The following is a 24,857-nucleotide window of genomic DNA, read 5'->3' on the forward strand; positions in this document are numbered from 1 at the left end:
CATAGGAGTCAAGAGTTTGAGGTTTGGTGGGAGAAAAAAATAAAAAAACCGCTCATCGTAGGAACCAGTAGTCATCCATTTCAAACAAAGTTTGTGGTATGGTATTTTTTTCTTCAGGGTAAATGTATATTTTACTACCTGCCTTTAGAGAAATAGTTGCTTATGTGCTATTTGTGGTGTTTAAAATTTTTTTAATTTAATTTTCTTTTTTTATAATAAGACATTTATTTTTCATACTCATTTGGGGGAAAGGAAAAAAGCCAATTTGCCTTATCCAATGATGATCTTTCTGAAAGAGTGTCCATTCATTCCATAGAATTGGATAGGTTGCTTGATCTGAGGATTTTGGACTTTTCACTCATAAAGAGAACTTCCTCTTTGAAGAGAGTGGTCAGAGGGTGAGTCTTCATGAGCAGCTTTGCTGGTGCACAGCCAGAGTGCCTCTCTGAGTGAAGTTTTTCCCACACTGGCCACACAGTAGGGTGTCTGTCCTGTGTGGATTTTGCCATGTGGGATACAATTCTTCCTGGTGTGGAAACTTCTGCACTGTGTACAGGCATAGGGTTTCAGGCTTGTGCAGACTTTGAGGTGGTCAGTTAAGCTTAATTCAGCTTCCTTACTTTTTTATTTTTTAAAGAACAGAGGCTTTAATTTCTTAAAAATGTTTATTTGTTTTTAAGAAAGAGGGAGGGAGAGAGAGAGAGAGAGAACGAGCGAGCATGCCAGCAGGGGCGGGGCAGAGAGAGAGGAGGGACAGAGGATTTGAAGCAGGCTCTGTGCTGACAGCAGGGAGCCTGATGCGGGACTTGAACTCAAGAACCGTGAGATCATGACTTCAACTGAAGTCAGACGCTTAACTGACTGAGCCACCCAGGTGCCCATAAGCTTCCTTTCTGATTGAAGGCTTTTCACCACTGTGAACTTTTTTCTATGAACAGCAAGGTGATTTTGATTCCTGAAGCTTCTCTGACAAATAGCACACTCATAGGGTTTCTGTCCGGGGTAGAGTCTTTCATGAATGGCCAGACTACCTCGTTGACTAAAGCTTTTCTCACACTCCTTGCACTGATAGGGCTTCTCTCCTGTGATTACTGTTGGCCATGAAACTTTTTCCACAGTGGGTACACTCAAAGGGGCTTTGACCAGTGTGGATTCTCTCGTGCAAGGTTAGACTAACTCCTTTGTGCCTGAAGGATTCTCCACATTCCTGACCTTCATAGACCATCTGTCTTACTCCTGGCGAATCTTTCCTGTAGTGTCTTAGAATCTGGGCATTTTGTTCTAGCTTCTCTCTTCTTAAAAAATTCTGGAAATCGTAGCTTGAGGATCCTGTGGCATCAGAGTGATCATATTTGTGGTTGGGGCTTCTATCATCACGTTAAAAAGTGCTACATTCTGGATACATCTTCCATGACAGTCCAGCAGGGTAGCTGTTGGAAATGCAAACATGTCCGTGCCTGCTCAGTGTCCTTAATCACCACCTGTTCATGTGATTCTTCCATGGGCTGTCCTTAAACACTACGGTGGCCTACACCAGCAGACAGACAAAGCCTGGTGCCGAGCCCACAGCAGCGCCTGCCTATTTGTGGTATATATATTTTATAATGTTTATTTATTCTTGAGAGACAGAGCACGAGTGGGGGGAAGGAGCAGAGAGAGAGGGAGACCCAGAATCCGAAGCAGGCTCCAGGCTCTGAGCTGTCAGCACAGAGCCCGACGTGAGGCTCAAACTCATGAATGGCGAGATCATGACCTGAGCTGAAGTTAGACACTTAACGGATTGAGTCACCTAGGCACCCCTGTGGCTTTTTTTTTTTTTTTTTAAATCTTCCCAATGAAGCCTGTGGTTTGCTTGGGTTATTTACTGACCACAGCCTGCTTGACGCCTCTTAGAAAAATGATTGTCATGACAGTAAACTTAGACTCACCCCCAAAGAATTCAACAGATTATCTGATGAGATTGTATCATCTTTCATGACCTGTGTACTGTTCATGTGATGCTGGGTAGATGGCAGCTCGGGGTGATGTGATCTAGGAGGGTGGAGAACACTGAGGTCAGCTTTATGTAGGTGACTATTTGTAGGTTCCACGAATACCAGTAAGAGTATCATAAAGTCAAAGTGCCAGATGGAGAACTAGTATTCCGGTTCGCACGGGCAGAGACTCGCTGTTAGCATCTCTTGGAGCCTTACACGGTCAGACACCGCTCTGAGCAATTTTATGTGAGTTGGTTTACTTGACCCTCACAACAGCCCTAAAGTCATCACCATTTTACTTATGAGGAAACTGAGATATTTAGAAATTAAGCAACCTGACCAGTTAATAGAGCTGGCATTTGAATCTGTCCAACTTCAGAGCCCTTGCCGTGTGTCAGCATATTTCTTTCTTTACTCACTTCTGAGATGTCACATTCAACCTCAGCCACAGGAGATCTTTTTCCTTTGGTCAGTTTATGTGGAAAAGTGGCCTTTTCTGTGTAGGCTCCAGTGGAGACGGTCACCTTCCATTTATTCTGCAAATGTTTTTCTGAGGGTCCTCTGTGCTGTGCTGGGCATTGTGGGTTGCAGGGCCAGATACAACAAGGCTCCTGCGTGGAGTTTTCTCCATCTCTGTCTTGCCTCGTTGATACCTGTCATGACACCAGGATGCTTCCGTAATGTCCTGGCGCTGCCTGCCCTCTGTCACCCTTCACATGCCCTTCCTGCCTGAAGTGCCTTAAACCGTCTCCCTTAGTTCCTTAAATCAGTTTCAGTGTCTCTGAAAGTTTTTCCTTCAGAGGAAAAGTACATAGTCTCGAGGGGCACCTGGGTGGCTTAGTCAGTTGAGCGTCTGACTCTTGATTTTGGCTCAGGTCATGATCTCACAGTTGTGGGATCAAGCCCCACATTGGGCTCTGGGCTGACAGCACAAAGCCTGCTTGGAAGTCTCTGTCTCTCTCTGCCCTTTCCCCCGTTGCACGTGCTCGCTCGCTCTCTCTCAGTAAATAAACTTTAAAAACTACATAGGCTTGAGGCTTTAATGTTGTTTCCATCTTCAACAAAGGGTTAAAGCTGAAAACAAATCTGCCATCCCAAACTCCTAGAAAGCTATATGCAGAGAAAATTAGAAACAAATGCCTTTAGTATTAAAAAGCAAGACAAAAAATAAATGTAGTATTGGTCTTAAGAAACTAGGAAGGCGGGGCGCCTGACTGGCTCAGTCCATAGAGCATGTGACTTTTGATCTCTGGGTTGTGAGTTCAAGCCCCATGTTGGGCCTAGAGCTTACTTAAAAAAAATAACAGGGGCACCTGGGTGGCTCAGTCGGTTAAACATCTGACTTTAGCTCGGGTCATGGTCTCACAGTTGGTGGGTTCGAGCTCCTTGTCAGGCTCTGTACTGACAGCTCAGAGCCTGGAGCCTGCTTCAGATTCTGTGTCCCCCTCTCTCTCTGCCCCTCACCTGTTCACACTCTGTCTCTCTCTCTTTCAAAAATATACATTAGAAAAGTAATAAAAGTAAATAAAAATAACACTAAAAAAAAGAAACTAGGAAGGAAAGAACAATAAACAAAAAGGAAGTAGGAAAAAGGAAATAGTAAAGATAAAATGTGAATTCAAGAAAACAGAGAACATCAAGAAAGAAAAGAAAAAACCCTAAAAGCTGGTTCCTTTTTAAATTTTATTTATTTATTTTTTTTACATTTATTTATTGAGAGACATAGAGAGACAGAGCACATGTTGGGGAGGGGCAGAGAGAGAAGGAGACACAGAATCCAAAGCAGGCTCCAGGCTCTGAACTGTCAGCACAGAGCCCGAAGCGGGGCTCTAACCCACAAACCATGAGATCATGACCTGAGCCGAAGTCTGACGCTTAACTGACTGAGCCATCCAGGCGCCCCAAAGCTGGTTCCTTTTTAAGATCGGTAATAAATTACTGTCCCAAGTTAATATAACTTGTTTTAGAATTAGTCAAAATTATTTATTTTTAAATGTATTAAATTAACTAAACCTACTTAACTATCAGTAGGGGCTGATTGAATAAACTGGAACACATCCACACAGTAGAATGACTGCAACTGCAGACAGAAGGAAGTTCTCTGTATTCTGCATGGTGCAGCACAGTGCATGTAGAATGCTAGCTTTTGTGTAAAAATAAAAGGGAGGAAAAAGAACATACGTTAACATTTGCTTTCATCTGCAAGTATAAATGCCAGGAGGAAGGAGGCATTGCTAATCAATAACCATGCTTCCCATGTAGTAGGAGTGGGGCAGGTGTGGACAAGAGTTCAGTAAGGGAGACTCTTCCCTCCATGCGTATTTTTAATGTTTATTTTTGAGAGAGAGAGAGAGTGAGCGGGGGAGGGGTAGAGAGTGAGGGTGATGGAGAATCCAAAGTAGGCTCTTCACTTATAAAACTGCTCTAAAAAAGAAAAAAAAAAAAGTTCGATGCAGGGCTCAAGCTCACGAGCTGTGAGATCATGACCCAAGCTGAAGTCGGACATTGAACCCACTGAGCCACCAAGACGTTCCCATGCATATTTCTTTTAGAATTTTTGGAACCATGAGAATGCATTGGTTATTCGAGAATTAATTTAAGTTTGTTATGTATAAAGTTTTTTTTTTTTTTTCCCGATCAATAGGAAAAAGGTGAACAGCTCAAACAAAAAGGGAGGAACGTGCCTATCGCGGTACCTCCGTGTTGTGGGATCCTAGCCCGCTGCAGCGTGGTGGGGGGAGTGAACCAGAACAGCAGGGTCTGTCTCGGGGTGTTGAGAATACAGGCAAAACATTTATTTTCTTTCTTGTAATGTTCTTAAGTTCCTGCAGTGACTCCTCTTTGTAACAGAGGCAATTGCTAAAAAAGCAATTAAGATAAAGGAAGCCTAGAACAAAGTAAGAAAATTAAAAAAAGGAAAGTCAATCGGAAGAGTAGCAAGGGAAAACAGCGCTAGCAGATGTGACACAGATCATAAAGCAGCAGTAATTGTAATGCTGTGGCAGCAGCGCACATCCTGAACTTCCAAAGCTGTGGAAAGACTCACGTGCATCAGTGCGTTCTTGTGTGCCCATGAGAGATTGTGGCAAAATGAGTATTTGAAGTAGAAAAGTAATGGAAAAGGAAGGGATAATTCATAAATGGTGGTTGGTAATTTTGGAAATAATGTTCGCATAGTACATCAAACGGCTGGGACAGAGTTACACATTAAAGAAGACTGACAGCTCTGAGCAGTTCATGTCAAATAAAATGTGAAGAATAGTAATCTTAATAGTCATGAGGAAACAGCCTCACAGTGGAAAATATCTGTAGAGTTAAATTATTTTAAAGAATTCACCTTTTCATGCAGCATATACTTAGGCCAAAAGCAAATGTGTGTAGATGTGTATCTGTCCTTAATATGGATGTGTCTTGTTTTCCGTGGATAAAGAGGTAAAGGAAGTATGAGAATACAGACACAGCAACTGTCACAGTGTAGGAGTATAGATGAATTTTGTTTTCCCTTCATGATGTGCCAATTTTATTTTTGTAGCAAATGCTTATTTTTTTAATGTTTATTTTTGAGACCGTGCGAGTGGGGGAGGGGCAGAGAGAGGGGGACAGATCCAAAACGGGCTCTGTGCTGACAGCAGAGATCCTGTTGTGGGGCTCAAACCCACGAACCGCGATATCATGACCTGAGTCGAAGTCAGTTGCTCAATGAACTCAGCCACCCAGGTTCCTCCCAAATACTTATTTTGAAGCTGGAAAATCCCTCTGGAATAATAAAGTATTTTTAATGAAGGGACAAATTAATTTGGTGGAGAGCCCAATGACTATATATTATTTAGGCTATTTCATTACTGGGACATATCAGATCACTCTCGTAATATAAATCATTCAGGTAAACTTTACCAGTGTTTGGAGAAAGCTCTTTAAAAGCTGAAGAGAAGGCAAAGAGAAGAAGCCGTCAAGGGTAATGGTGGAGAGTTCTGTACTTAATTGTCAGTTGCAGCTGCAAAGGATTAAGCTATAGAATTCTGTTCACCTCTTTATTTTCACATTCTCTTTTTCCAGGTTGGTGGCACCAAGGCTGGCGTAGTCCGGTTTCTTGGGGAGACAGACTTTGCCAAGGGGGAATGGTGCGGTGTGGAGTTGGATGAGCCTCTTGGGAAGAACGATGGGGCTGTTGCTGGAACCAGGTTTGTTTGGAGTTGGAATCTTGCCTCCCTCTTGCGCATATAAACGCTCAAGCAGATCTCACCAAGAGCTGCACTTTTATTTCTTAAGGCTCACTTACTGATTTTTTTCCCCCCACCAGAATTGGAGACATTCTTTTAACTGTTTCTTTGAGTAATATGTAATGCATCTGAGTAAATTCTGAACAAGCATTCAATTTATTTGTTTTTTTAGAGTAGTTTTAGTTTCATAGCAAAATTGAGAGGAAGGTACAGAGTTCCCATATGTCCCCTGCTCCCAACGTGCACAGCCTCCCCAGCCATCAACATCCTGCCACCCCATGGTACGTTTGTTACAACTAATGAACCTAGATTGACACATCATAGTTTGAACCCCTCTGTTACAGGTTTATCAGATAGTAGATCTATTTATTCCCTTGTACTTTAGTAGATCTTTAGTAACAGATCAGTAATTCTGTCTCTGTGTATCATATTGTTATTTTTTAGTGTGTTTTCTAAAACATCCTGGAGGTTATCAGCCTACATACATGTGAATGCTACATGCTGGTTGATCACCCCAGCTTTCTGGTAGAATTCACAGCAAACCAGTCATGAGTTATAACCAGAAAACTATGCTTTTGCTTATAGTTGTTATTTCTTGTAATTAGGTCTTTTTGGTCACTGCTTTTATTATTATTCTCTAAAGGTATTTTCAGTGCCAACCCAAATATGGCCTGTTTGCTCCTGTCCACAAAGTAACCAAGATTGGTTTCCCTTCCACGACACCGGCCAAAGCCAAGGCTGCCGCCGTGAGGCGAGTGATGGCGACCACGCCTGCCAGCCTGAAGCGCAGCCCTTCTGCCTCGTCTCTCAGCTCCATGAGCTCAGTGGCCTCCTCCGTGAGCAGCAAACCCAGCCGTACTGGATTAGTAAGCCTCCCCGTCCTCACTGCATGCCTCTCCCTTCCAGGCACGATAAATGCCTGCTGCTGGTAGACCTGCTTTGCTTTAGGAGCTATTAACTTGCCTTGTACTGAGTGTTAGTTGTAGCTTGTTGGAGGTCCGTTCCAGATGTCATAAAACAAAGCTTTAGCAGGAAGACAGATTTTGAAATAGGGTTTTGAACTCTGCTTCCAGGTTCTTGAGGCTCTAAGATGTATCAAGTTCTTGGTGAGTCTGTAGTAACTACTGTTGAGTCTAACATATGGGGTGATTTTCTCTGAAATTATTTTGGGCACAAGAATGACAGGAAAAAGGGAGGGATCGTATCCCTCAACAACTTAGGTCTGACTTGAAACAATTTGAAGGAACTAAAGTATTCTGAGAAAAGACGTGTTCTTAGAATTTAGGTAGCATGTTAATACAGTCTAACCCACCGAGAGCGGTTAGTGTGTGGGATGTTCCTGTCTTGCGCCAGAGGACACACGGCAGAACAAGCAGAACTTGCAAGGATGCTAGGAAGTGCCACGCTGTGTCTCCTCTCTCCATCTCTTCCTCTCCCTTCCGCTTCCTCTCTCCACCTTTTTCCCATTAGGTCAGTAAAAATAGAATGATGAGAATTAAAATAGGCAGTGGTGGCTCATTCTGTTTGTTAATACAGTGTTTTATTAGGGTCAGAACAATGACTTCTTGTCTTGTCTCCTGCCAGTAAATTTATTTACTTGAAGTGAGGCAAACACTGTTTAGATTTGTAATGGCAGCATAAGACTGCACTGCAGACTGAATTCTGGATCTCTGTGTTAATGACCGTAAACTATAGACAGAAGGGAGGATGTTAAATGGTGTGATCGGAAGTAAGGCTGCTGGCCTGCGGTCTCGTTTTGCCTTCTCTTCCACGGTCCACAGTCCTTGGGAAGAGAACGGGGGAGGATTCTTTCCTTCTAGTGCGGGGTGGGGGAGGAGTGCTCCTCTGCCAGCCAGCTGGACTTTCTCTTAAATTCAGGTAAAATAAATACCTGCTTGGACTATTTCATTTCACATATGAAAAGAAAGTCTACATCTTCAGGAGAAAAATTACAAATGGACTTTTACAAGAAAAGCTTGATAAGAACAATGACATAGAGGTGAAGCCACCCCTCTTTGAACAGAGCATCGTTCAGCAAACTCACATGGACATCTAGTCTACTTTGTTAATCCAGGAACAAGTCCATGCAAGTGTCTTCTCTGGATTAGGAATTCTTTCTTGAGTCACTTTTATTATGTTGTAATTGTAAGTGTCCATTTCTTTGGAAGACAACCGAGCTCTCCCTGCTCCCTCCCAACCTCTCCTCTTTTCAGACCAGTCCTGATCGTTCTTAGTTCACCTCACTCAGTGCAGAAAAGTGACAAGAGAGAAAGGAGTCTTCTTGTCTTGTAAAACAGCTTGTTTTTGTATATCTTTATTGAGGGTGGCTGTAGTTTCTGAACCAAAAATCACCATGAAAGAATATGCCAAAAATACAGAAAAAGTGACTTCCTAGAAATCTATCTCCCCAGAATAATCCCATGCATATGTATGGAAAGGTCTAATGATTCTTGAATGTAGAATCCTCCGAAGTACTGAGCACAGAGGTGCCCAAATGCTCTGATTTCCCAGCCCCTTAAGAGTTATTTTTTCATAGGGCCCCCGGACGGAAAGAAATAGCAATTCTGTTTATGAAGCAGCTAAGGACAAACAAGTTAATATTTATGTTCTAGCAAGTTAGTAGGTGTTCAAAAAGAATGATACACATTAATTGAGAGAAAAAAGAATTTAAAAAAAAAATTTTTTTTTTAACGTTTATTTATTTTTGAGACAGAGAGAGACAGAGCATGAACAGGGGAGGGACAGAGAGAGAGGGAGACACAGAATCTGAAACAGGCTCCAGGCTCTGAGCTGTCAGCACAGAGCCCGACGCGGGGCTTGAACTCACGGACTGTGAGATCATGACCTGAGCCGAAGTCCGATGCTTAACCGACCAAGCCACCCAGGCGCCCCGAGAAAAAAGGATTTTTAGTTAATTCGTAAATAATCAAGCTTAGTGTTAGGTTGTATGGTCCTGTTGGGCACTGTACATGCTTGTCAAACCTTGGAGTCTTACTGAAAACTGCCACCTTCGTTTCCTCTGACACATTGATTGTGTCACTGATTTGCACAGTATTGGCTTTTTGTCATGGCAGCAACCAAGGCCTAGCTTTGGGAAGGCACAACGTTATTGAAAGGAATATAGTCCAGTTGCCTCAAACTCCACTGCCCCAAGCTGGTAGTTTGCACGGTGTCCAACCGGTGGTGCCGTGTTTCCCTTGAAATTTGAAAATCTTCCACAGTGCCCAGTGACTTGGCTGCAGCACCCTGAGTTATCTCTTGGCAGGGAACCTCAGATCTACTTTATCCAGGAAGAAAAGTTAGTACCGAGAAAGTATAATTTTAACCATATAATGAAATTGGAAAGTCAAGGTCAGATGGTTAAAAGAACACTCCCCCCTGCCCCAGTATGTTTATGTAATTCAAGACATTTCACAAAATAGAATAAGCAGAAATGGAAACTCTTAAGAGTAAAGGAATCCAGTCAAGTCCCAAACTGTCTAACTATTAATGACAGATCCTCACTCTGTCTGCCTCCTGGACGAGGGCTCAGATAGACGCATGAAGAGCATTCGAGTGGCAAACAAGGCTTTGATTGCAGGAGATGAAGTCAGGGCTGACTTGATCCAGATCCAGCGATCTGATCTCTAAGTCCACGGCCTTGGACAAATGCTTGCCAAGGGATGAGGCCTTTCCTGAACTCCCTCCCAGCCTCTGGAGCCTCACTTGGAAGAATGCTGTTCAACTTGCACACATTATCCCTTGTCATAATGGGAGGTTGTTTTCTCAGTGTTTTTATCTGAATGATTAGCCTCAGTGTGGAGGAACAGCACAGAGTAACAGAGGCCCCGGGCGGCTTTCTTTCTCCACCCCTCCCCCCACTGCGTTTCTGCTCTGCCTTATTTTCTGTCTCCTCCCCTTCCCTCTCCAGTCCCCTTACCGCTCCTCCCATCCCCTCCTCTTTCTCCACAGATTCTCTTTCCCTCTTTTTCCTCCCTCTGCATGTCCTCTGTCTCCCTTTCTCTTACGCGTGGACTTGCCCACACACATGCACACTCACCCCATACACATGCACTTTTTAAGGCAGATAGAGTTTTCCTCTTCGTCTGATATTCATAAATCCCTCTGGTGATTGGGATTCAGGTCTTCAAGTTCTGGATTCCTGGGTGAGATCTACTGTGCCTTTCATTTGTTTAAAAAAGTTTTTATTTAAATTAATAAATTTAATTAAAAATTAAATTAATTTCAAGTATACAATTTAGTGATTCAACACTTCCATCCAACACCTGGTGCTCATCACAAGTGCCCTCCTTAATCCCCATCACATCACCTATTTCCCCCATTCCGCCCTCCCCCCTGGTAACCATCAGTTTGTTCTCTTAAGAGTCTGTTTCTTGGTTTGTCTCTCTCTTTTTCTTCCCTTTGCTCGTTTGTTTTGTTTCTTAAATTCCACATATGAGTGAAATCATATGGTATTTGTCTTTCTCTGACTTATTTCTCTTAGCATTATACTCTCTAGATCCATCCACATTGTTGCAAATGGCAAGATTTCATTCTTTTTTATCTGTGCCTTTCATTTTGAAAGAAAGATGAAGAAAATCCTGACAAAATCCAACTGTTTAATCAATAAGAGGACGGTTTTTGGCTCCAAGGGTGACCTCTTGGTTACTTAATGGTAGTTAGAGAAAGTTGGAAAGTCTCGACCTCAAGTCTGAGGAACAAAAGACTGACCAAAACGTCACAAGAAGAAGAAAACTACTAATGAAGCTCAGGTGGTAACAGAAGCTTGTTAAATGGGTTTGTGGAATTTTTCTAGATTCCTACAAGGCCCTGTCAGCTGAGCTCAGGGTACCTTTGATGTGAGCCACTTATTCTCCTTCTAAACATCTTTCTGATTGTTCCATGACTTCTCACATTGATGTGTTGTTTGTGAAATTTACAGTCAGGAGGCGCCCGCTGTCTTGCTTCCTTGATGAAAAGCTTTTCCTAATAATTGGCAAGCTTGGGAGCAGGGGCAGCACCTTTGCTTTGCTGAGGAGACGCCTGCCATGCATGCCTCGTGCCCTCCTTGCATCCCCGATAGCATCATCGCCCTTCACTTCTTTAACTTTCCTTTGCAGTTGACTGAAACCTCCTCCCGTTACGCCAGGAAGATCTCCGGCACCACTGCCCTCCAGGAGGCCCTGAAGGAGAAGCAGCAGCACATTGAGCAGCTGCTGGCTGAACGGGATCTAGAGAGGGCGGAGGTGGCCAAGGCCACGAGCCACGTGGGGGAAATAGAGCAGGAGCTAGCTCTGGCCCGGGACGGACACGACCAGGTGAAGTCTGGTGCTGACCTTGTTTTGGAGATGGTGATGGGTTCTAAGCTGATCTTGTGGAGATGGTGGAGCTTTCTAAGTTGAGGGAGGAGGCTGAGCAGCGTACCTCGTGCTTGGAGCCAGGGAGCTGGTCTTGGGAGCACTGGAAATGAGTAGAAATGTCTTTGCTGGGCTTGTTTGAAGCTGTGACCTGGGGTACCACTTTGTATCGTCATAAAGATGCAGTTTTGTTCTTCTTGAGTCTACCGTAGTCCTTCGGTCTTTACATCCAGGCCTCTTGGCCTGTGTCAGGGGAACTTGTTTACTGGGACCTTACCAACAATTGCAACTCCTGTTTTGTAGATGACCTTCTGTATGCGTTTCAGCCGTAAAAAAGATGAGCGTTGTTGTACCATTGCCCTCTTTTGCTTTAATGGTGTGGTTTTTCATCATCTAGTTTCCAGGAACGCGGCCGAGAAGTAACCTATTAAAGATTATAGAAAGCATTTCACTGTGAAAAGGTTTTAGAGTCATACCCGCCCACAATGGGACCACTTAGCTGTAGCTCTTTGGAGGCATCCCTGGGCCTGTGTCTGGGTCTGAGGGAGGCCACTCACTGACACCCTTGTCTTTCTCAGCATGTCCTGGAATTGGAGGCCAAGATGGACCAGCTGCGAACGATGGTGGAGGCTGCTGACAGGGAGAAGGTGGAGCTTCTCAACCAACTTGAAGAGGAGAAAAGGTGACCTCAAACTGTTCCTTAGTGCAAGTGTGGCCTTTTCCTTCTAAATGACCTTAGGAAAACATTCTTATTAAGGTGTCAAGCCCTAGAACCAAAGGAGTGACTGTGTGTTTGGTAGAAATTCAACTCTTCATCTTGTGCCGGGAGGGTTTGCTTTGATTTGACTTTTTTTTGAGAAGTTTGGAATTATCTAGACATGGCCTGCTAAATTTAACAGCTGCTTATGGAGCACCTGCTGTGTGCCAAACATCCTCTTGAGGTTGGCCTTAGTGTCGTGAAGTCGATTCAAACCCTGCTTCCACCTGGAACCGTTTTTGGTGAGAAGACATTTTGGGTCCATGTTACCTAGTATGTATGTATTTTAAATGTTTGTTTATTTTTGAGAGAGAGAGAGAGAGCATGTGAGTGAGCATGAGTGGGGGAGGCGTAGAGAGAGGTGGGGATAGAGGATCTGAAGTGGGCTCCACGCTGACAACGGTGAGCGCAATGCGAGTGTTGAACCCACGAACAAGATCATAACCTGAGCTGAAGTCAGACTGTCAACCGACTGAGCCACCCAGGCGTCCCCGAAGTGACCAAGTATTTATGAAACACCTGTGTATCTAAATAAAACTCTTCCGTCTGGTAAGTGATACGAGGGCCCTGTCCTTGAGAAACTCAGTACCTTGTTAGGAAAACATAACTTTCATGTGAAGCAATTAGAGGATTATCCAGGTCAGGATGGAACCAGGTGCTAAATGGTGTGAGACAGAGCAAGTTTGGTTCTCAGAGGCTTCTTGAGGCTGTGAACTAACACAGTCTCTGAACAAGGTGTCTGCATGGAAACCATTGGAACATTTCTGGACAACAGGACGTTTGTCCTGTCTTGCATTTGATGCCGCCATCTTGTCATTTCTGATGGTAGCAACTTAATTCAGTAGCCATCTGGTCTGTATGTTTAGGACCGTGAGAGGTACCACTGAGGTACGGGATACAGTGGAGGTATAATAGAGTCTTTTATCAAGGAAATTATCTTCTTATTAGAAGGAGAAGTGCTATATGTAGGAAATTTTCTTCACATCCTAAAAATGGCTACAAATAAATGAGAGATAGTAATAGGCCTTTCTAGGCCCTTCTGAATACCAAGGCGATAGTACCATTTGCTTTGGTTCTTAAAGCAGCTCCTGTTCTGCTGACTGCTGGGCAGGACAAATGTCCTCCCACACTTCCAGTGAGATTGAGGGGTATAAATTATTTACAATTATATTTCTGATTTAAGAGTAGAATTTTTATTTAAAAAAATTTTTTTTTAATGTTTATTTGAGAAGGAGAGTGCATATGTGAGCAGGGGCAGAGCAGAGAGAGAGAGAGAGAGAGAGAGAGGGCATCCTAAGCAGGCTCTGTACTGTTAGCGCAGAACCCGACATGGGGCTTGAACTCACAAACCATGAAATCGTGACCTGAGCCAAAATGAAGGGTCGGATGCTTAACTGACTGAGCCACCTAGGCGCCCTGATGTTTTTATTCTTAATTTTGCCAGAAAGGCTAGTGAGTTTGACAGTTTTGGTTTTTGCACATAGGTTATGAACTTTGTCCCCTTTTCTTCCTTACACTCACTTTTGTGAAGATTTGTAATATGGATGTTACCTGTCAATCTTCAGGGTATCCTATTGACTTGGTGATAGCATTGGTTGAGACCCACACCCAAATTAGAGATTTTAAAATGGGTGGGGGGAGGGGGGATGTGACTCAAATTGTTGATAATCTCATTCTCCCAGTCTTAGAACAGGTACTGGTATTTTCCTGGGGCTTTCTGTGTGGGTAGCCTGCTAACCTCACCATAAAATATCAGATGTAGGGTGGTATAAAGAGAGATTTGTTTTCTTTTTTTTTTCTGAAAGAGAGAGAGGGTGCAAGTGAACGAGGGGCAGATAGAATCCCACAGGGTTAGGGAGAGAGAGAGAAGTGGGGTTCGCTTGGTACTCGTGTTTTATCCAAAGTGGGGCTCGCGTTCACCCAAAGTGGGGCTGGTGCTCGCCCAAAGTGAGGGCTGGGGCTCATGCTCACCCAAAGCAGGGCTCACGGACTGTGAGATCATGACCTAAGCCAAAGTCAGGTGCTTAACGACCCAGGAGCCCCAAGACAGATTTGTTTTCTATGCCACTTTTCCCTGTGTTCTGTTACTGTAAAGTAGAAATTACAGACTTGGAATCTCAAACCTATTCCTGTGGTAATCCGACCTTTTCCCTTTAGGCTGATCTTGTCTTGATTAGGTTCATTCTGGTGGTTGTGACAGAAGAAAACCAGTGGATTTTTCTCAACTCTTAACTCATGTCTCCTGGAATCAGTATCTAGCTAAAACTTTGAAGTTTCCTAAATAGCAAAGAGCTGTTAGATTTATAAACTAGGTGCCTAAAAATGTATTTTTTCTTCCACTATCATCTGTTACATTCACTAGGGTATTGATTATAGATTCTTGTTTTGGTAAGGCAAATATATTCCTTGGTTACCTGAAGTGCTTTGTTTTGATTTTGTTCCACAGGAAGGTTGAGGACCTTCAGTTCCGTGTTGAGGAAGAATCCATCACAAAAGGCGATCTTGAGGTAAAACCCCTCCAGCTCTCTACAGCTCTTCTGGGTACCAGTATTGACGAGTACGGATGGGATGATCCTGCCAGAACAGGCGGCAGAGGGAAGGGAAGGAGCCCGGGTCTCTGGCCAGCTGGGCTATGGGCCTAGCTTACGGCTCAGGTGCCAGCACCCGTCCTTGTCCTGTGACGGTGCTGTCCCAACTCCAGTGGCCCAGTCAGATTTTTACTACTCTTTCCTCGTGCTTCAAAATCCAAAATCTTGAATTGGAGTTTATCAAGTCATAAATCTGGCAGTGTGTCCAAGTGAGATTCTAGATATTCCTCTCATGGTCAGAAATGGCATTTTAAAAAGCATGTTTAACCTCATCATAATAGAGCAAAACAAAGTTTTTTGCTTTATCTCAGCTTTGCTTTTCAACTGGGCAGAATAACTTTTTCATAACCCTGTAAAAGGAATAAATGCATGTTTTAGTTGTTTTTGTGAAGTAATTACAAGAGGATAAAACAAGATCAAATTGTATTTCAGCCTCTTTGACTTCCATGGCATATTTTAATTCGCAGAGATTTCCTTTAGCATCAAGTTTCTCGTCTTTTAACAATTATTCATATCAGTTTTTTTTAATTAGATGCCAGAACTAAATGATTTTGATGCTCTTTAAAAACCACTGCTAGATATATGACAGATACAAATTATTAAATTGTTCAAATTCTGCAGATTTCTGGTATTGAATTAATATTTTAGTAAAAATTGCACTTGCCTGTGCAGTTCTCAGAATATACATTTTTATTAAGGGTATACATTACATTTTGTTAAGAATATACATTACAAGTTAAGAGTCTGTTGATGGCCACACCATGCTTACGTTTCAGGGGCCCTTCCAAATAAGAACTGATTTCTTTGGCAGTTGTCTTTACAGTTGACAACAGAGAGCAAGGAAAACATTTTCTGAGTTGTAGGCCCAGAATTTAATGGATTATTAATAATTCAATAGTCACCTTCTTTACTCATTTCATATATAGTCACATTCCTTTAGTTGACTTTCGTGTTGTTTCCATCCATTTAAAAACACCCCAAAGTCTCATATCATCATCTTATTCATGGGGAATACAGCCCAGGGTTTGTTGGGGAGGTGCAAGTTAAAACCTTTCCATCAGCACTGAGTTAGTATAGTCTGTCTGATAAACTCACTTGAAATTAATCAGAGTTATATTGAAACCCTAACACGTATGGAAACTTGAGTGGAGTCTCTCCTTTTGTTGTTGCTTAATTTTTTTATTTTTTTACTGATAGCAAAAGAGCCAGATTTCTGAAGATCCTGAGAATGTAAGAGGGCACTTAACTGTGTGGAGATTTCCCTTGTTAACACAGATTGATGACAGATTAAAATGCTTATTGATATACTCAAATACTAACTGCGTAATCTGACCTGAAACATTGACCTTAATATTTCTGTGCATGTGGCTTTCACAGCAATTACGTTTGTATCCAGAAGAAATTGTATGTAATGACTAAGCTCTATAAATCTACGTATTTAATGTATAAGCAAGTGTTTGTTGATAAATTTTGCCAAAAAAAAAAGGATTTTATCTGGGTGCTTGGCCTTCTCTTAATTCATAACGTCTTCTAATTTTAATAGAATTATTCCAAAAGATGATAGCTAACAGAAACATAAAACATATTAGCTGGAGGGATTACAGAAATTTCTTTGGAAAGTTTGCCCCAGTGGTCTGATTTTATTCCAATGAGAGCAGAAGGGCATTCTGAGCGCCAGAATGGATTGCCTTTTTGTGAGCTCCCACTGTCGGCCAATGCCTGTCAGTGCAGGTGACAAGAAATTCAAGTGTCTGCTTGTTGCTGCAGTATTTTCCCTAATTGGTGACACTAGAGAGGAGCATTCTTCAGTGAAGATGCTATGTGCTTTAAATTTATTATTATTGAAATGAGATTTTTCTAGTAGCTGTGCTACCGGGCTTGAAGGTGTTTTTTTCTTCCTCCCTCTGATTAAAATCAAACACCCAACACAGATCTCACCTAAATGGCCTCGAAAGTACCCTGTGAGCTGTGCATCTGCCAGCTGGGAGGCCAGTTGAAAGAACCTAAACGCTTTTGGCTTTGTTTTACCACCATAAGGGAATAAAATCAAACCGAAGCTTTTTCTTCCTACCACCACCTGGCAGCTGAAATAGACAATTCAAGACCGAGCTTGTAAAAAAGCCTGCGTTCTGAAGGTTTCCTTTTTGTGAAGCTACTTCAGTGATCTGGGTCTCTTCTGTCCTCCCAAAACAGGCTCCCGCTGCATCCGGTGTCAGTCTGCATGGGACCTCCCTCCTGCCTTTCTTGTGTGCTTCTCGCAGAGCCTTTGCTTTCCCTCTCAGTCCCCGTCCCAGGACTTTCCTCTTGGGATGCTCTGTCTTCCTGGGAGAAAGGAATACTTTTAAAAGGAGGGCTGTCCTGTCCAGTGTAACGTTTTTACCGCACACCGTGGCACGGACGTGGATCTCTCGTTCCCCTGCTGCTGATTGCTCACACACAGCTGTAGAGAGTCCAGCTGGTTTGTGTGCATACTGGCCAGCAAGGAGGTACAGCAGTCATCTGGAAGATCTCAGAGTGGGAAGGAGGTCACGCTGCAGTAGATGCTTGCTTTTTTATCTGGAAGTAGTGACCTTTCACCCAGAGGACACTGAACTTGGAGTCAAGAGGTGAAGAAAGGTTCTGTTGCCTTTTGCTTTTTACTGTTAGTTTTACTGTTCAGTTCTTGAGGCTGTGACCCCAATTACATAGATCTGGATTAGATTTGTTTTTTCTTGTAAAAGCAGGTAAATTGAACAACTTCTGTCTGAGGCACATGTGGACCAAGGGGACTATCCAGACAGTTAGGTTTTGAATTTTTTTTTTCCATTATTTTTGTTGAGTGTAAAGAGCTGAAGCAGATGGAGAAATTAAAAAAGGTTTTTTTTGTTCACCTTTTGAATATTCCATGATGGTTTATACATGGTTCACAAGCAACGTGACCTTTGGAATGTGTTGAAATCCCTAGAGAACCACTGGAGTTAGTAAGGATGTTTTCAACGTAAAATATCCTACCTTCTACTTAAGCTCTGCGTTACTTTCTGTTACTTTATTTAGAGTGTGTTGTCATTTTCTCATTGCCTGTAATTGTCCAGACATAGATCTGACCAGTTAGAACCACAAAATACTACAATTAATATAAGTAGTTAGAAGCTGCTGGGAGCAGCTCTATCAGTAGGTTTTATCAATCAGTTGACTATGCTGGTAACCTGTTGAGTGGACAGGTGAGTGGGGAAAGAGGTACATTCAGACTGATACTTAGATTATTTCAAATTGATTAAGTCTCTGCTGTTAGAAAGAGATTGCTTTCTGGGTTCTCCATCAGGTAATGTCTAAGTAAGTGATGATGGGGAGTCTCTGGAGTTTCGAAACACATTAGGATCTGACCAGCTCCTTTTGCATGGAGCTCAAATGAATACCTTTGTGCTGAACCACCGTTTCTCACTTCTGAGCTGGTAACTACTTCATCCTAGGATCAAGAAAATGAGCCCTTTATCAGCTCTAAACTTCTCTCCTGATCTGAGTCTCAGGGATGTAGCATAATTATTACTGAACTTTCCCCTCGTAAATATGATCTCCTCGTTTTTTCCCTGGTGACAAAATAGTTTTTGATTTTTTTTTTTTTTTTAACGTTTATTCATTTTTGAGACAGAGACAGAGCATGAACGGGGGAGGGGCAGAGAGAGAGAGGGAGACACAGAATCGGAAGCAGGCTCCAGACTCTGAGCCATCAGCCCAGAGCCCGACGCGGGGCTCGAACTCACGGACCGTGAGATCGTGACCTGAGCTGAAGTCGGATGTGCAACCGACTGAGCCACCCAGGCGCCCCAGTTTTTGGAAAACCCACTGTTGGAAGGAAACTAGGGAATTAGGAAATGTTGCTAAAAACGTCAGTCCCGTTTCGGTCAACTCCACAAAGGCCACTGGTGTGATTTTCTCAGCTCTGGTTTCTAGATTCCCTTCATTAGGTTTAACTCTCCACACTTGTTCACATCAAATTCCATGCCAGAGTGCTAGGATCTGCTCTAGGGACTTACTGAACTCTTATAAGATTTATGACATGTTTTGCATATTTAGGGGATTAACAAGTGATCATTTTGAGGGTCAATTCACTTTTCAAAGTCACCGAGTCAGTTACATACACATTGATGTCAAATAGCTGTTGTGGGGAGGAGGGAAAACGATAGTTTAGAGGAATATTAACTATTCTAATTTGTGCTGATAAACTTCACTTATCAATATAACTTATATTTGGCTGCATGCATCTGACACTTTTCATCTTGCCTCATATGTTTTCATTTGTTTTCTTTCTCAGTAGACTAGCTTGTGTCCCCTGCCCACCTCATCCTTTTGTCCGTAGCGTTCATCCTCACCCCCAGCCTCCCCATCTCAGTCCATCCTCTGCCCTTCTCCATTCCCCTTTTTGTTCATCCTTCGGCGGAAGGTACTGGTGGCTCAGCCTGCATGCCGCTGTCTCTCCTCTTGTGCTGGCATGTCATGGTGGCACTGTTGTGTTCTCTTCCTCTTCCTTTTTACTAACAGACGCAGACCAAACTGGAGCATGCCCGCATTAAGGAGCTTGAACAGAGCCTGCTCTTTGAAAAGACCAAAGCTGACAAACTGCAGAGGGAGTTAGAAGACACTAGGGTAATGGTTTTCACTGTTTAATGAAGCAGATCCATATATGTGAATGGTGATGCCTCGGGGGACGTGCCTTGCAGTTGGCCTAAGCCTTGACCCAGTGGTTCCACCTGAGTTTGGTCTTGGTGCCGTTCAGGTGTTTGTGAGCTTAGGCTGATGGTTAGACACAGGTGTTTCGTGTCGAATCCTACGTCAAAGGTAAAGACTCATACCTTTGGTTAACTCAGCCAAAATCAAGATCAGAAACAATACAACTGTATAGACTGCATGGACGTCCACAACCACATTTGAGGCTTTTTGTATTACTACCTTGAAATACGTTTCTCCAGTTTGCCACGAGCAGTCAATTGTCCTCTTGTTCTCATATTCCCAGTGACAGGGTTTTCTGAATAATTTTTTGCTATTGTTGTTTTACTTTCCCTCTCTTTTCCTGCCTTCTTCCCTGGCCTTTTGGGGGAATTGAAACGCTGGCTCTTTTGAATGAGAGTTAAGGACTTTGATCCCATTGGCCTTTTTTTCTTGATAGCTGGTATGTCTTGTATTTCCCTCCTTTCTGTCACCAGTAGGTGAAAATCTCAGCAAGCAGGAGGGAAAAGTGTGCTGGGACCAGCATGGCTTCCTACAACCCAGCTCACTGTCTTTGGCCCTCCGAGCCAATGCGTTAGTCATGTTTTCATTTATTTACGTATTAAAGCACTTATATAGTGCTTACTCGGTGCTGGGCACTATTCTGAACACTGCACCAGTATTCACTTACTTGGTCTCACCTCAATCCCAGGGGAAGTGGTAGTATTGTCACCATTTTACAGATGAGGATACCGAGAGATGGAGAGATTAAATAATTTGCCCAAGGTTACACAGCTAACAGTAATAGTGGAGCCAGGATTTGTATCTAGAGCAATGGTCCCCAAAGTCTGTGCTCTTGACCACCATAGGATGGAGGCAGTTTTGTGCTGAAATATTTAAGAAATAATCCAATACCTTTACATATAAGAGGACATGTGTACACACACACACACACACACCCCTTTTAAATCACAAATTTGACTGTCAATGGCTAAATTGTCCAGATTGTTAACTTTAAAATTTCAAAAATCACTGTCTCTGATCAAATTTGGCATGATTTTTTCTTTTGAATTATTAGCACTTGAGGAAATTTCCTTTGCTGAGAAATCATTGATCTGAAAATCTAGATAATTGAATGATTTTTCTTGTCTAAATCATAAGTTTTTGTTTCTTAAGAAAGAAAATGTTCTCAGTTGGCCTCAAGAGTAAAGGTACTGCCTGTGTATTTGGTAAGAAGAAAGTCCTGGTAGTTTGGTGCTGTTTCTTTGTTACCTGAGAGCCAAAGATTTGATCTGGGAAATACAAGGGACTGATGATAACATTGGGCTCCTTTAGTGAGAATGGCTGTTGAAGGAAGGATATATATGTATATGCACATGTATATACATATGTATGTATGTGTATGTGTGTGTGTATATATATATCTATATATATCATATATAGACATATATATATATATATTTTTTTTTAGCCCATGAATTCTTCCCATGTAGATAAGTTAGTAAACAACTTGGGTGGATTTTTGTTTTGTTTTTGTTTTTGCTGTCGATAAGAAGGTATCCATTACGGCATGGTTTATCCAATTATCTCAGGTTTAACCTATTTTCTTTCTGTAACAAGTCATGTCTTCTATTGATCCTCACTCTTGCTTGGCCAAGTGTGAAGCCAACCAGTGAGCCTCTTGAATTTCTTATCACCTACCTTCCTTTTAGGAAGTGCTTTAGAATTCCTAAAAGCCAGTAAGGCCAGTTTATAAGCAAGCTTCTGGAGACAGAAGCAAGACTAGGAAACGATACCTGACTTTTATGGCCTGACCCTGGTGGAAGAGGCAGACACGTGGTTTCGCCCGAGGGCAGACTTGGGGAAATAAAATGAAAAACAGAAGTGCTGTGAAAATGCTACAAGATAATCACACTATTATTTTGACTTATTTTTTTACTTGATATTTCCTCAGTTTGCTTTATAGTGACTAATTACAGATTCTTATCCTATTGGATTTAATTTATGTTCCTGACCTTGAAGCACTGGGGTTTATCAATGTTTTGTACCTTATTTTGTGGCAACAAACTCTCGGGCACCCTGCCCCAGAAAAAAGTATATAAATAAATTAACCTCTTGAAGCTGGAGCATCTATAACCCTGAAGCATAACACTTACAATCAGCTTTGGAATAGTTACGAACTTCCTTATGCAGTTTTTTTGGAGACCCAGTTGTCTTCTTTTCCTAGTCTTGGTGGACGTCTTAGTGTCTCTCCATATCACAGCCTGTAGGTGTGCGGAGAAAGTGAAGGAAACAACGGTGACTTTCTGTCCCACTAGAAGGCAGTGAGGGAGAAGAGCCTTCAACCTGGAGGAGTTTTAATCCTTAAAATTGGTTTTTAAATCATTCATGTTCCCTTCTTTTTCCCAGGTTAGTCCAATAATTCATTTTTCTGCCCAAAGGTATCATTTCCCACATATTTTGTGTGTTACTCTGACTGGCTAACAGGTATCAGAGAGAATTAATTTCCTAAGAGTAAAAGGACACAGTTTAAGAAAGTGTTTTTCATAGTCCTGGGGAGTTTGTTTAAAAACAGATTCTTGGGTGCTATCCCAGAGCTCAAATAGAATCAAAACATGGGAAAGTACTGGGACGTACATATATATGCCTTTTAGACATATATCCCAGGAGATTGATTTGCATACTAAAATCTAAGAACCACTGGGTTAGGGGAACAAGATATGTACATTAAAATGCCAATAGAATTATAAAATCTAAAAAGTGTAATCTCTAAAGATTCTTGTGTATAATTGCAGGTAAGTAGTAGTTCTCATTTTGTCTTCCTAAAAAACAGGTTAATGAATTATTTCTTCATTATCCAGGTGAAGCTTTTATTCTAAAGTTGATGTGGTATTAATTGAAACATTTGATAGGTAATTTCACACATTTTTATACCAATCATAGCCGACAGAAGTATAATACTAACCATATATATGTAATTGAAAATTCTGTGCTTCCCACACGAACATACTTTTTTAGTAGATAAAAAGAAAAAGAAAATGAGTAATATATTTTATTTAAACTGGTATATCCAAAGTAATATCATCTCATTATGTAATCAGTCTAAAAATTATTAACAAGGTGTTTTCTGTTCTTTTTTTCCCCCTGAGTCTTCAAAATCTGTGTATTTCACACTGCCAGCACCTGTCACATTTCAAGTACTCAGTAGCCCCGTGTGCTACTATACCGGACAGCACAGAGCTTTAAAATCAGCTGCATCAGGTAGATGAGCATTTACACATCCTGGGTGAAGCAGAGTAGGGAAAAAACAGGTAAAATGAGGAGGATTCTTTCTTCCAGCAGGCAGATAAAACGAGAAATTGGAAAGCTACTGTTTCCCTCAACTTACCTGTCAGATGATGGGCACTTCTCTAAAGTTTCTTTAGAGGAAAAAGAAATCGCTTGGAGCAAGTTAAATTCCATATCAGTTTTCAGTTGCTTGAGCATCTCAAGATGGTGGAAGTTTGCCCAAGATGATGACTTACTTTGGAGCTCTCAGAACTGGGCTTCCTCTGTGATGGCAGCTAGAGGTGGGTGAGCACGAGGGCTTGCTGTAGCTCACCGCTGCCTGAGGTGGGGAGTTATTAAAGATCTTCAAGGTTAAAGGAAATTACCAGTGATGGGTTATTGACATGCTTTGTTTCTCTTTGGGCTGCGGTTACTAGGTGGCTACAGTGTCAGAAAAGTCCCGTATAATGGAGCTAGAAAAAGAGCTAGCACTGAAAGTGCAGGAGGTGGCTGAGCTGCGGAGAAGACTGGAGTCCCAGAAGCCCACTGGGGACGTTGACATGTCGCTCTCCCTTTTGCAAGAGATAAGCTCTTTGCAAGAAAAATCAGAAGCTGCCCATGCTGACCACCAGAGAGAAATCACTTCCCTGAAGGAGCATTTTGGAGCCCGTGAAGAGACACATCAGAAGGAGATGAAGGCTCTTCAGGCTGCCACAGAGAAGCTTTCCAAGGAGAACGAGTCCCTGAAAAGTAAGCTCGATCATGCCAACAAGGAGAATTCCGACGTGATAGTCCTGTGGAAGTCCAAGCTGGAGACGGCCATCGCGTCGCACCAGCAGGCGATGGAGGAGCTAAAGGTGTCCTTCAGCAAAGGGGTCGGAACGGAGACAGCAGAGTTTGCGGAGTTAAAAACACAGGTGGAGAAGATGCGACTAGATTACCAGCACGAAATAGAAAATCTGCAGAATAAACAAGACTCTGAAAGGTCTGCTCACGCCAAAGAGATAGAAGCCCTAAGGGCTAAGCTGATGGCGGTCATTAAAGAGAAGGAGAGCAGCCTAGAAGCCATCAAGGCGAAACTGGACGAAGCAGAAGACCAGCATCTAGTAGAAATGGAGGACACCTTCAACAAATTGCAGGAAGCTGAAATAAAGGTAAAGGAGCTAGAGGTCCTACAAGCCAAATGCAGTGAACAAACCAAGGTTATTGGTAATTTTACATCACAGCTCAAGGCTGCCGAAGAAAAGCTCTCGGATCTTGATGCGCTTCGGAAAGCCAGTTCCGAAGGTAAATCGGAAATCGAGAAACTTAGACAGCAGCTTGAGGCAGCTGAGAAACAGATTACAAATTTAGAGATTGAAAAGAATACTGAAAGTGGCAAGGTTCGTATTGGCATCCTCCATCCTTTAAGTTTCCATCTGTCCGTCCCGCTTTGCATTGTGTGTTACTTTTGAGTGGAGCTCGTTCACCTTCCAAATTCCCGATTCTATTATATAGCACATTGCTTTGTGCCGGCAAATTTCCCAGCTGCGTGTAGCATCCTCTGAGTATCTTGAGTGTGGTTTCTTCTGAGGAGATTAGAGAAAACACTGGCTCAACTATGTGAGTTTATTTTGGTTTCCTGTTATCTGGAAACTTTAGACTTTGTCTCTGGGCCAGGCTGTACGCTTTCCTGTTGAAGCTTGGTTCTGGTCTGTCATCTTTTTAAAACAGAGAATTCCCTAAGGTGATGGTGTTAAGATAAATAAATGGAGAGGAAAGAAATTTAAAAGATTACCTCCTCCCTTGCCATTTACGTAATTGTCTTGTCCATAAGGTAATATATAAAAACAGACTGTGGACCTTCAGGCTTGAGTTTGACTAATGGAAATTAACACTCTATGATAAGTAATACTCACAGCAAAATAAGGTTAAGAGCCTGGATCCCTGGGTATCGCTACTTCTTTCTCCTTGGAGCTTTTCCTATACCACAGTGAGATCATGTTCTATTCCCCACCTTTTTTTTTTTTTTTTTAATTTTTAGAAGTTTA

The 24,857-nt window shown here is 42.4% G+C and overlaps 1 protein-coding gene across 10 annotated transcripts in view; it reads left to right on the top strand.

Moving 5' to 3' along the window:
• The window catches only part of CLIP1 (CAP-Gly domain containing linker protein 1), a 124,813-nt gene that overhangs the window by 51,901 nt on the left and 48,055 nt on the right, over positions 1–24,857 (top strand). For 8 of the 10 annotated variants that reach the window (XR_008291902.1, XM_053206649.1, XM_053206648.1 and 5 more), the window contains 6 exons: positions 6,033–6,157; positions 6,840–7,062; positions 11,296–11,493; positions 12,111–12,214; positions 14,736–14,796; positions 23,265–24,209. Coding sequence is in view for 9 of the 10 variants with exons in the window: in XM_053206649.1 (XP_053062624.1) it covers positions 6,033–6,157; positions 6,840–7,062; positions 11,296–11,493; positions 12,111–12,214; positions 14,736–14,796; positions 23,265–24,209 (1,656 nt within the window). In the remaining variant the exon portion in view is untranslated. Of the gene's footprint in view, positions 1–6,032; positions 6,158–6,839; positions 7,063–11,295; positions 11,494–12,110; positions 12,215–14,735; positions 14,797–16,074; positions 16,108–19,395; positions 19,501–23,264; positions 24,210–24,857 lie in introns of all 10 variants that reach the window. The other 2 variants (XM_053206653.1, XM_053206654.1) reach the window with 2 other exon arrangements.

Source organism: Acinonyx jubatus, chromosome D3, assembly GCF_027475565.1.
Source record: "Acinonyx jubatus isolate Ajub_Pintada_27869175 chromosome D3, VMU_Ajub_asm_v1.0, whole genome shotgun sequence".
NCBI lineage: Eukaryota > Metazoa > Chordata > Mammalia > Carnivora > Felidae > Acinonyx > Acinonyx jubatus.